Raw genomic sequence first — 13,604 nt, 5'->3', positions numbered from 1 at the left:
TACCCAGCTGTTGGAAGAGATGAGCTCCATTGGTCATGTGCACATTTACAATGGTTTAAATGTAATGGGTCCTTTATTTATTTTCTTTTATTTCTCTTAATCATTGTTTGATAAAGCTGAAATCAGTAGCTATATTTTCTTTATAATTTCATGCAGCACACGATCTGTTATTTCTTGCCGACTGATATTTGTGTATGGGCAGTATATATACAGCGTTGGCTCATATTGAGCTTTCTTTAATCGGAGCATCAAACCTTCCTGTTTGGTTGAACCCCAAATCATACCGACCATAGATGCATGTTGTTTATGAAAGGTGGCCCTCTCATTGCTCAGTCACATGGCTGTTAGCAGAGTTAGCCAATGAGCCAGATCTGTACAAGAATGCTTTTGGCATAGTTAAAACTTTCGTCATCCAAGACCAAGACTTTTACTTTTAGGTTGGAGCTTTGTTTAGACTAAACAAATGGACATCAAGATCCATACTTAATTTACAAATTTGTATGTGATGCTAGACCTTGATGAAATGAACATTGTTTGGTAAAAAGGTGGCATTGATGAAAAAAAAAGCTTAAAAGTAGTATTTTTTCTTAAAACAAAATCTGTTGAACGCCACGGAGAGGAGAAAAGGAGCTTCAAGGCAGTAGTGTAGCTCCATCAAAAATTTCCTTCCGGCTTTCCTTTTCAAACTTGCTATTTTCCTTTCTTAATTGTAACTCTCCACTCATTTAGAAAGAAATATGATGTTGTCATCAACATCTTGAAGTCACCTCACAAATTAATTTGTACAAGATGAATGATACTGATTTACAAGTTATGAGGTCACAGCAAAGTAAAACAGAAACCAGGTTACCCATAGAGCTTTCAGCAAATACTATGATTCCGATTTTGTCCAATTTTTCCAACAGTTCAGAATTGCCTACATTTCTCCAAACGGTATTCAACAATAGTCAATATTTGCTGAAATTCCCCAACATTACACTTGCGGATTTTGCTCTGAAATCTCAATTCGAATGGGGAACAGTATGGTTACAAGGGAAAAAATAAGATACTCTTTAAATTAGTTGTCTTTGGTTTAATTTGTTTTCATTGCTTTCATAAAGTGCTTTGACATTTTTAGGTGATTCAATTATTGTTGAAAATACTTAAATCAGAGTCCTGAGAATTTCTTTCTTTATTAACTGATACAATATGCTTCTGAATGACAAGACTCTCAGAAGCACCGACACATGACAAAGCTATAAGTGAGTTGGAGATGAGAAGAGAAGAGGAGTGGTGGGAGGTAGAGTTTGCTATCTAGCAAATGCTTCCATAAGAGTATGTGAACAGTGTTTGTTGTAGCTCCCCCATCTCTAATGTCATTAGAGGCCATATCACCACTCAAGGTCTCGTTGGTCAACTCAACCACAGTCTGGAACAAACAAGTTATTGTGAAAAAATTTAACAAGAGGCTCCTTTTCCAGATAAATCTCCACCTTTGTTATAAGTGCTCATTTTAGTTGTTACCGCTAAGTAAATTGGCATTAATGAATGATTAAAAATAATCCCGCAATCGCCACTGATAACACAAGTAGTACATACATGGAATCTAACTAGACAAAGAGAAAAAAAATACAACAGACATCGGATTTTTAGGAAAGGATTCAGAAAAGGCTGATACAACCTTTCAAAGATGGGGGAGGATAGAGATGTGGTTGGTGCTAAATAAACTTCCAAAGTGAGACAAAATGACTTAATTGGTAATAGGTTTATTACTGTCACATGTACCAAGGTAGTGAAAATTATTGTTTTGCAAGCCATGCATACAGATCATTTCACAAGGTTAATACACTGAGGCGGTAGAAGGGAAGGGCAGTAGCAGAATGTGGAGTATTGTGTTACAGTCACAGAGAAAGTACAATGCAGACAGACAATAACATGCAAAGGCTTGACAAAGTAATGTCCACTTTGTAAAGCATAGTGCAACGGAGACTGGAAAAGCACAAGAACTAGAGAAATCTTGGGAGGGCAGTACAGTAACGTAGTGGTTAGCACAATGCTTTACAGTACAGGTGACCCAGGTTCAATTCTCACCACTGCATGCAGGGAGTTTGTACGTTTTCCCTGTGATTGCATAGCTTTCCTCCCATAGTCCAAAGATTGATAGGTTAATAGATGGTTGTAAATTGTCCCATGATTAGGCTAGATTTAAAATCAGTGGTTGCTGGGTGGCACAGCTTGAGGGGCCAGAAGGTACTATTCTGCACCGTATCTCAACAAAAAATAAAATAAAATACTGAGGAATGTTGCAGGATGTAATACTGAATAATGGAATTTTCTTCAGGAACAGGCAATCAATGCAGCTTGGTGACAGTGGGGTGATAGGGAGCAGACTTTATGGAATGCAGTTAACATAATTTTATTTAATACATTGAAAGGATGTGACTTCATAGGCTGAGCCAACATTCAATTCCTCATCCCCATTTTCCCTTGGAAAGCTGATGGTTAGCTGCCTTCTTGAGCAATTGGAGGTTTAAGATGTGGGTACATGAACAATACATTTAGCAAAGTTTTTTTTTAAATTTTAAACACAGTAACTATGAAGGAATGCCAATATATTTCCAAGTCAGGATGGTGCATGTCTTGAAATGGTACATCCAAGTGGTGGCGTTCCCACATTTTTGCTGCCCTTGTTCTTCTAGCTAATTTTGGAAGGTGCTGTCTAAAGAGTCTTGGAGAGATGCTGCCGAGCATCCTGTAGAGTGTGTTGGAATCTACAATCAATATACTATGGATGGAAATAGAAACACTTTCATGTAGAAATGGTACATTTCACAGTCAAGGGACACCAAGGCTATGTCCACACTAGACCAGATAAATCCGTAACCAAAGCTTTCTCTCTTCGTTTTGACCCTCAATCCACACTGAAACAGCATTTTCCTCCCCCGAAAATGGAGCTTTTCTAAAGCGCCCTCCGGCGGGTGTATATTTCAAAACGCTGATTGGGCAGAGTAGTGTAGACGGGGTGAATGGATATTTTTAAAACGCTGTCAGGACGTGCCGGAACAGATGGCGGCAGTGCGGCATTTCATTGTTTTCCTGAACGCAACCCCCCACACAACCTAACAATTTCAGAACAGACGGCAACGAGACTGAAGCCAGAGGAGTTAGAAATATACTCACCAAATACTTTGACCCATAACTTACTGAATAAATAAATACACTCACTTCGCCCTGTTTTCTGTCCTTGCTTGGATGAAGGTGGTTTACCTATTTATAGAAACATAGAAACATAGAAAATAGGTGCAGGAGTAGGCCATTCGGCCCTTCGAGCCTGCACCGCCATTCAGTACGATCATGGCTGAGCATCCAACTCAGAACCCTGTATCTGCCTTCTCTCCATACCCCCTGATCCCTTTTGCCACAAGGGCCATATCTATGCAAGCACTTCTCTGGCAATAGATGCGTAACAGCCTAATGTAACATTGTATAGAAATACAAGATAACACTGATCCAGACATTTTTTTATACATTTAACAAGGTGCCTTATTAATGCAACAGAGTTAGTCAGTTTTTTAATGCTTATTGTCAGCCGGGTCATACTGTCCGTGAACTCCCTGTCTGTTGCCTCCATACACTCCAGTATTTGTTTTTTTTTTAAGTTTTAAGTCCTCCTGCACGAGAGCCAACAGCTGTCCGTTGTTGGGCAATTTCCTTTTAAGTTTTTCTAGTCTGTAACTGCACAAACGCGCACTTTCACAGCAAGATTCAACACCAAATATGCAACTTGTTTTCTGTAGATGTGTGCTGCGCATGCCCAGTAGGAGGAGATTCGCCCAAATACCCGTTTTAATGTGGACGGAGGTATTTTCAAAAATGCTTGGTGTAGACGCCTATCGTTTTTACACGAAACCAGCGTTTTCAAAATTATCCAGTCTAGTGTGGACGTAGCCTAAGTCACTGTTGCAATGTAGGATGTACAACAGCCAATTTGCACATACTAATTTTCCAAGAACAGCAATGTGATAATGATCAGATAATCTGTCTCAGTGACATTGACTGAGGTTTAAACTTTGCTGCCTTCACAGTCGGGTCCTGGTCTAACAGCAAATCAGCAAATTCGAACTTGGCATCACAAAGTAAACAGCATTGCCTCACCGCTGCACTGCAGCAGCAGATGTCCAGAACTTTGTGTTTCGATTACTGGAGTGGATTGCCAAATCAAATCGACTGACTTGAACTTGAAAGTAAACCAACTTAAAATGGATTAAGGGTTGCGCCAGTCTCTGGAAAAGATATGGTGACTTAGATTAAAAGAACACTTTCAGTGATGGTTAAAATATTGAAGCTTAAATTCATACTGGCTTTGATTGGCTTTTCTATAGAAAACAGAGGGCAGGGGTGGAGGGGTGTTATTTCTGACTGGAGGATCACATATTTTACAGGGATTAGTGCTGAGACCTCTGTTATTTGTGACATATTGGATGAAAACATAACTGGTCTGTAAGTAAATTTGCAGATGACAGAAAAATTGGTAAAATTGTGGATAGTGAGGATAGAGCAGGACATGGTTCAATTGGAAATACGGGTGGAGAAATGGCATATGGAATTTAGTCCAGGCAAGTGTGAAGTGTCGCAGTTCGGGAAGTCAAATGCAAGAACAAAGTATATAGTAAATAATACGACCCAGATCTTGGGATGCAAGTCACTGGCTTTTTGAAAGTAGCAACATAAGCAGATAGTGTGGTAAAATGTGGCAGACAGCACATTGGCCTTTATCAGTCAGGGTACTTCAGAATAAAAGTTGGCAAGTCATTTTGCTGCTGAAGAGAATTTCAACTGTTGGCGCGTGGACAAGTGGTTAAGGCGTTCGTCTAGTGATTTGAAGGTGTCCCTGAGCAAGGCACTTAACCACACATTGCTCTGCGATGACACCGGCACCAAACTGTATGGGTCCTAATGCCCTTCCCTTGGACAACATCGGTGGCATGGAGAGGGGAGACTTGCAGCATGGGCAACTGTTGGTCTTCCATACAACGTTGCCCAGGCCTGCACCCTGGAAACCTTCCAAGGCGCAAATCCATGGTCTCATGAGACTAACCGATGCCTATAATAATAAGAATTTCAATTAGGCCTCAAGTAGAGTACTATGTGTAATTCTGGTCATGTCCCTTCAGCAAAAAAGTAGTTTTGGAAAGGGTACAGAAGACATTCACCACGATGTTCCTTAGATCGGGTAATATTAATGAAAAGGAGAGGTTCAACATACTGAACCGTTTTGGCTGGAGAGCTGGAGGCAGAAGCTTGACCTGACAGAAGTTGGAAAAATTATGAGAGATGTCGATAAGGTAGTCAGTCAGTCTTTTACACAGGGTAGGAATGTCAAATATGATAGGATATAACTTTAAAGATGAGCAGGATAGAGCTTAAACAAGATTAGCAATGGAAGTTGTGTGTTTTAAATGAAGAGTGGTAGATGCCCGGAAAGCACTGCTAGGGGAGGTGGTCATGTTGTAGATGGGTTGAAAATATGCACTACTTTGATTTCAGTACATTTATTATTTTTGAGGAAAACAACATATACTGATTCAAAGAGCACCATCAATCACTAAGCTGATCTATACTTCCATGCTTTTGCCAGGTGCCAGCTTTAAGTTTGATGAAATATTTCTTGAGTTAATCCATTTCTGGGTACAGGATGTATTAGCTCTATCCTAAGGGCAAGGCACTGCCTTGAAATGTGATAGATAAAACAATGCAAAGTGCACACACACACACACACATACTTATTATTCAAAAATAATGCTACAGAATTCCATGCACACTCCAGCATGTAACATTGTGACATTGTGGAACTTACACAGTATCTTATATACATTTTCTGTTGCAATTTCTACTCAAATCTTAAAAGGGTTTCTCAGGACAATATACAATGAAGTAGAAGTACTCACTCAGTTGTTACAGTATTTGTACCAAAAATAACTAGTTAGTTCACTGATGAGGAATTTGCTCCACTATAAATCTTAATATACATTCATCTCTTTTTAAAACAAACACATTGGAAAACCAAACAAGTAGGTGTTAATTCATCTGTGATTCACCAATCATATTACCGCTGAGATCTTCTAATTAAATTAGGATATTACAGGGGCAACTGCAGTTCAAACAAAAACAGAAATTTTAACTGAGTCACAGAACAAATAAATATAACACCTACCTTGGGGAAATATCTCGAGGTCGTTTTTCCGAACCATCTGTAACAGTTGCACCTATGGGAAAAAAAAATTACCATAAAATTATCAAAAAATTTAGAGAAAGATCTTTTGGGAATATTGCATTTCAGACTCCTGGGAAATTTGAAATTCCTTACGTGAATCAGGCTTCTATACAATTCTGCAGCTCCAGTTTCTTTCATAAGACAATGACTTCATTAATGAATAGTTGCATCACTGCATGGACACTTGGTGCCACACCAGAACAAAATCCTTCCCATTGCCATCCCAAATCTCCCAAAAGATGCAGCGAGGTTCAGTTAGATCAGACAGGGCAGCCAGATCTCTTGGGCCAAAGCCAAAGCATTCGCTATGAAACTAAGCAACCTAGCAATCCATGTTTGTTTGGGCTTGCATCATAAACAATGGAACAATATTATTTTGAATAATCAGTTTTTCTCGGGGTTCCAGCCAGGTACACGTATCGATTTTAACCAACATTTCAATTAAGCTGTCCTTAACGGGAACTCTGGTGAATAGGGACACCACGTTGAAACTGATCATTATGTTCTCCAGGGTTTGCTGGATGTTTGTTATTGTTTTCACAAAAATCGGTCAAATTCGTGATGTGATGCTCACAGCCCCTAACAAAGGCAGACAGAATGGTCATTAGATGTTTAGTGAGGTAGTAAGTTGGAGAATCGATCCCTCTAATGATAGGCCTCAGCGGGGAGCCCTTCTTGTGTATTTTAGGGAGCCCATAAAGTCTTGGTGTTCCAGCGCCTGAGGGAGAAATATCTTGGATATGTTGGCTGGCAGTCTGGATTTTTTCAGTAAAGCAGAGGTCATCCTCACAATAGAATCCATGGGATCCTGCTGATTTCGACATGTTGACCCCATTCACAGGAGTTCCCAATAAGGACTGCTTGGTCCTCCTGCGGTCAAGGCTTGCTAAGGGTACCATTGACCTTTTTGAACACACCCTAACCTCAATGTACTTCCTCTAGAAAGGGAACTACTGTGAATAAACAGACAGAGTGGCTATGGGACCCAGAGAGTCTCCACAAAGAAACACAATGTTTATACAGGCTGTTCCTACAGAATGGCTACAAGGTGAAAGAAATTAATCAGGCACCTAAAAGGATCAGCAGAAAAACCAGGGATCCCAACAAGGAGGAACCCATCACTATTGCCTGTCTTCCCTATATTTCCATGGTTTTGGGAAGAATTGTTAAGATCCTGAAGACATGCTGTATTAATACCATCCACAAACTTGTAAGAAAGCTCAGGTCAGAGTTAATGCAGGTCAAAGATGACCTGGAACTCAAATCAGCTGGCGCTTACAGGATTTCCTGTGAATGTGGAGCAGTGTATATTAGCCAGACGGGATGCATGGTGGAAACCTGCATCAAGGAGCATAGGAGGTGTATCTGTTTGGGTTACCCGGAGAAATTGGTGGCAGCAGAACTCTGCATTTGCAATGGCCATAGGATTGACCTCGATAGCACAGAACTACCGTGCCGCACCAGTGGCTTTTGGGACCACCTGGTGAAGGAAGCCTTTAACAATAAAGTGAGAGGAAAAGAATTTTAATGAAGATGAAGTTCTTGCTCTAAGTAAGAACTGGAATTCGATTGTAAGCAAGGTGGGACAGTGGAAATCTGATTTGATGAGTACTAACCAATCAGGAGGGACGGACGACGGGTGTATAAATACCACCAGGCTAGACGTGTTCAGGCATCACCCCTGATGAAGGTGGCAGAGCTTGTCATCAAAACATTGGTTGAAATTGATACCTGTGCCCGGCTAGAAGACCAAGAAGCATTTATTCATCATATACGCCAGGAAATCACAAGATCCTTTTTCAATATTATTTTGAACTACCTAAATATGATTAGATCACTGGTGATGTGACAATGCTAAGTTAAACTGCTTAGCCTGCGTGAACAATTAAGTTTTGTTATCAAGATGGCTTGAGTCACTCACACATTGTCTTTAAGAATCACACCACTCTCCCCCAAATATTAAAGAAGCTGAGTAAATATAACCCTACTGTGTACAGGATATAGACAAAAAAAAATCACATGAACTTAAATATATTTTGATCGAAAATTTGATAGATATACAGTATCTTTGCATGAGGAAAACTTACTGACAGCTAACAAATTTTCCATCTAACCTAGGAATGGGAAAGAGTGATTAACTCATTACCTTGGTACAACCTTGAAGTAGGTTTAAAAAAAAGCAGGCATTTTGGGGCAAATTTGCCTTTGGTAGGGTGGTTGGTAGGGACAGGCAGTATCTGCCTCCAGCAGCTGCTGGGACAGAGTGTCATTGTACATGGACACTCCGTGCAGACAATCTCCTTGGGGGCTACTCACACAGAAACAGCCATTGATAGCAATACGTTTTTGTACTTCATTGTTTCTAGCTCTTGTTTCTTTTGATAACATACCATTTAGTAATGTCTCCTTCTGCACTGTTAAACCTGGTTGTTTCACAGAAACTACAAGGAGGAAAGATAAAATAAATGAAACAATGGAACAGCAAAACAAAAAAAAACCAATTTACTCAAAGGCACGCAGCCACTACATTACAGAAAATTCATTCTTTGCAATTACAATATGTTCACTAGAACTGATTCTATGCCACTTAAACTGGAGGTTATATTACACCTCAGAATTGAATTTTGCTTCTCTGGTTAGGCAGAAGTCATGAATGAGACATCAAAGCTATCGAACATACAAAGCATAAAACCACAGTTGCTAGTGTTTCAACCTCCCTGCAATAACGCTAAAAGGAAGATATGCATAGATTATCCTAGTATACAAGTTATTGTTGGAATGAAAATCTTAAACCATCCTTCGGTAATCCTTTAGTATTACCAAAGATAACTCTCCCAGTAAGAGTTTCAGAATATATTTCATTTTTGCCTTCAGGACTTGATTGAATCATCTTCCATAACACAGCTGACATCACAGAAAAACATCAAGCAAATGGCACGGCAGGTTACAACATATTTACAAGTAACACTTCCATTAGCAAAGGATTAATTTACACAGCTATAAACGAAGGATTCCGTTTTGAATTGAAGTGGGCCCATTTCCAAGAATAACACCAATTCAAGAGGAGAGCTACAAAAAAAAATATGGGAAGTTAATGAATGGCAGGCAGAGTCTAAATGCCCTCCCCAAAGGAAAACCTCCCCACTCAGAAATAAAATCTACTCATTCAAGAATAGATAATATTGTGTCCTTAATACAAGCTTGAATCCAATGTGTTGCCATTAGTTAAAAATACCTATTCAAAAAAATGTTCTCTCCCTCTTTCAATACTGCTGATGGCACAATGGAAGTTAATTAAATGCACCCAAATGCCTGCTAATAAATGTTTTAGTAATTTAACCTCACAGTAGCTAATGGAAGGAAAACATTGCACCTATACAAGATTTTTAATGTACAATGCACACAAAATTACAGTGGGGGAAGAGGCACATGGAAAAGAGTGAGAAGAAAAAGGAATAAACATCAAATGATCCGTGACAGGGAAATAATGATAAGTGTGGGGAGATTACTAAAGTGTTAATTGAAACATTTAGAATATTTTAAGAACTGAAGGCAAGAAAAAAGAGAACGCATAGAAGCCTGAAAATCTTCAGTGATCAGCTAATGAGAAAAACCTCCAACATACCCAGTTAGCTCCATATATTTACATAATTTTAAACAGAACAGTAACTGTGTACAATACATGTAAATACTGTGCAGAATATTAATACAAAGACAAAATAGGAAGCTTAATTAATCTTTTCACAGGTTCTTAATTTCACTCATGGAAGCCTGTTCCAGCCAGCTATCGCTCTCTAGGTAAATAAGTTTGTTCCAGGTAGCTCCCTTAAACTTTCACCTGACCTTAAATTCATGACTCCAAGTACAAGGCATTTCTATTCTGGTAAAAAGATTTTATCCCTCGAAGTCCAGCCCTACATTCTCGTTTTGAAAGGTGGAAATGGGTAAGGCTGGCCAACAGGGCTCTGGTGAAGCTGTACGGGCCAATCCCCAGTACAGTGGGTACACTGGATTACAGAAACATTGATGGACAACCATACCACCAACCTTGTGAGAAGAGTCTCTTCATCAAGTGAACACATGACACAGTCCAGTGTAAGTCATCAGGATCCTGCACAGCTGTCTAATCTTTTGTCACCAAAGTCATACCTACCTTGGGTACCTGGAAGGTGAGAACTACGTACCAGGCAAGAAAATCCACCATCATAGCAAATGGGATGAAAAGGTACAAACTGTCACTTCTTGTACTGAGTAAGACTAGATGAACAGTACATTATCCAGAGATACTCGACTGGAAAACGAGTTAAGTATCAGCTACTCGGGCCATCAGAGAAACACACACACACACACAAACACAGAGTAGCCTTCATGATGATGCCAGAAGCATGTACAGCCATGATTGCATAGGAAGCCATCAGTTCCAAAATCATCATTGCTAGCTTTAAAACCAAACACAAGAAGATAACAGGCCGAGTTATCCAACGTTATGCACCAACAAACAACACCAATGAAGAAGACAAAGACAAGTTCTACAATGCCCTCAGTGGAGTCTTCAGCAGAGGGAAGGGAAAAGATCTGACCATTATCACGAGAGATTTTAATGCCAAAATAGGATAATACAGAATACAAACAGGTAATGGGAAAATGCGGTCTCAGAGAAATGAATGAAAATAGGGAACAGTTTATTGGAGGAAGCTTTTTCCCATGTAACAAATACACAAGGCAATATGGATGTCACCAACAAGGTAACAGAGGACCAGATCGACCACGTATGCATCTCAGAGTAGTTGTAAAGGTAATTCCATGGCATGAGTGTGAAACGTGGTGCAGGTGCCGGGTCAGACCACCACCTTCTGATTGCCAAAGTACAGATGAAGCTAAAAAAAAGCTATGCACCACACAAGCAGTGACTGAAGTACAATGTGAGCTCCCTGAAAGACAAAGAGACAGCTCAGAGATTTGCCCTCACACTTTCCAACAGGTTCTTGACACTTATGGACTTTGATATCGAAGATGAATGTATTGCTGTCAAAGAGGCAATAAATGTGTGCGCTTTTGCTGAGAGAAAGGACATTTGAGCATAAGGAGTGGATTACACCAAGAATGATGGAAACAATCAAGAAAAGAACACTAAAAGAAAAATACAATGGAAGCAGAACTTGGAACGAGAAAATGGAGGCACAAAGGGAATCTGACAGAATGCACAAGGAAGTAGGGAGAGACATCAAGAGGAACAGGAGACAGTACATCAACGTCCTTGCATCCCAAGCAGAAGGCACCTCAGTAAACGGGAATATGAAAGAACTATACGATACTATTAAGAAACTAGCTAGCAAACTCAGCTAGATCAACACTCAAGTGAAGACTAAAGATGAAGATGTCCTAACTGAAGACAAACCGCTCCAACATTGGGCACAGTACTACAATGAGCTTCTGAACACACACCTCCTCTAGAGTCTCCTTTAATTACAAAAGCCCCATCAGTCTTGGATGCTGACTGTGCCAAACCATTAAAGAAGGAAATCACACAGGCAGTCAAGAGGCTAAAGTGAGAAAAAGCAGCTGGCCCAGACAGTGTACCACCAGAGGTGCTGAAGGCAGACTCGAAACTTTGAGGTATTCTATACACTTTGTTCTGCAACATCTGGGACAAAGAAGAGATGCCATAAGAGTGGAAGGAAAGTCACACAATCAAGCTTCCAAAGATGGTAACCTACAAACTTAAAAACTACAGAAGTATATCCTTAAAGTCTGTGGTCTTAAAGGTGCCAAACAGAATTATCTTGCAATGCCTTTAACAAGCTTTTGACACAACATTAAGGGACCAGCAAGAAGGCTTTAGGAAAGATTGCTTTTGCGCAGACCAGATAGCTACCTTAAGAATAATCATAGAACAGTCAATCAAATGGAATACTTCTGTCTACATCAACTTCATTGCTTATGAGAAAGCCTTTGATAGCTTAGACAGAAAGACCTAAGGAAACTTATGAAACATTATGGAAAACTGCAGAAATTTATCAGTATTATCAGGAATTCATACAACAAACTGTCACGCAAAGTCATACATGCAGGAAAACAGTCATACAGCTTCAAAGCCAACACTGGGGTAAAGGGATGTTTCATTGCTCCTTTTATGCTCGTGTTGACAATAGACTGGATTATGAAACAGACACTCTGGCCAGCCAGTGGTGTAGTAGCATCCACACAGGACTTCGAGGAGAGTGGTCCCGGGTTCAAATCCATTTGGCTCCTTGCACACTTTCCATCCACGCTGGGTTGAGTGTCAAGCTAATAACTCGGCCTCGTTAAAAAAAATGCTAAAGAAACAGAAAGGATGCTGCCTGATGCGCAAGGCACGGAACGGAACAGCAATGAAACAGACAAGTGAAATACAAAATGGAATCCAGTGGAATGTGTGGCAGCAACTTGATCACCTAGAATTTGCAGATGACCTTCGCCTACTGTCTAGCTCTAACCAGCAAATGCAAGAGAAGTCAACACCAACTCCACCATATTGGGTCTAAGACCAAATATAGATAAAACAAAAGTGATGGAGATAAACTGCAACAGCAATAGACCCATTGTGATGAGAGATACAACCCCAGAAGATGTAACTTCCTTTAACTATCTTGGAAGCATTCTGAGTATACTGTATATGGTGGAACAGATGAGGATATCAAAGCCAGGATCAACAAGGCCAGCATAGTTTTCGACATCGTGAAGTAAGTGTGAACATCCAGTCATATCAAGGAAACCGAAAATCAGAATCTTCCACTCAAAATGTTAAAACAGTGCTCCTACATGGTTCTGAAACCAGGAGTACAAAGAAGATACTACAAAAACTGTAGGCTGTCATCAACCAGTGCCTGAGAAGGATCCTGAATGTCAGATACAGACAAAGTAACCAGACACTATGGAAAAAGGTCAAGCAGGATTCCATAGAGATACAAATACACAAATGGAAATGGAGGTGGATTGGCCACACCTTGTGGAAGCCAACCAACAACATCACCAGGCAGGCATTAAAATGAAATTCCCAAGGAAAGAAAAAGGGATATCCAAAGAACAATGGAGGCAAGACATTAAGGCCAAAATTAGACAAAGGGGGCACTCATGGACCACCCTCAAGAAACTGGCTCAGAACAGAGGATAATGGAGACACAGGAAGACATCAATGGCCTATGCTTCACTGGCAGCTAAAGGCCCAGGAAGAAGATTTTGACTGTTTATCTTATCTACGCCTTTCACCATTTTATAATTTTCCATCAGGTCTACCCTCCACCTCTGACACTTCAGAGAAAACACCAGTTTGGCCAATCTCTCCTTATAGGTCACACCCTCTAATTCAGGC

At 40.1% G+C, this 13,604-nt stretch overlaps 1 protein-coding gene across 1 annotated transcript in view; it reads right to left on the bottom strand.

Moving 5' to 3' along the window:
• The window catches only part of LOC134342322 (cytochrome b5 reductase 4), a 150,192-nt gene that overhangs the window by 95,084 nt on the left and 41,504 nt on the right, over positions 1-13,604 (bottom strand). The window contains 2 exon segments of the mRNA XM_063040309.1: positions 6,194-6,245; positions 8,644-8,694. Coding sequence (XP_062896379.1) covers positions 6,194-6,245; positions 8,644-8,694 — 103 coding nt within the window.

The sequence above is a fragment of the Mobula hypostoma genome, chromosome 2 (assembly GCF_963921235.1).
Source record: "Mobula hypostoma chromosome 2, sMobHyp1.1, whole genome shotgun sequence".
Classification (NCBI taxonomy): Eukaryota; Metazoa; Chordata; class Chondrichthyes; order Myliobatiformes; family Myliobatidae; genus Mobula; species Mobula hypostoma.
This window is presented reverse-complemented; position numbering and strand designations above follow the sequence as displayed.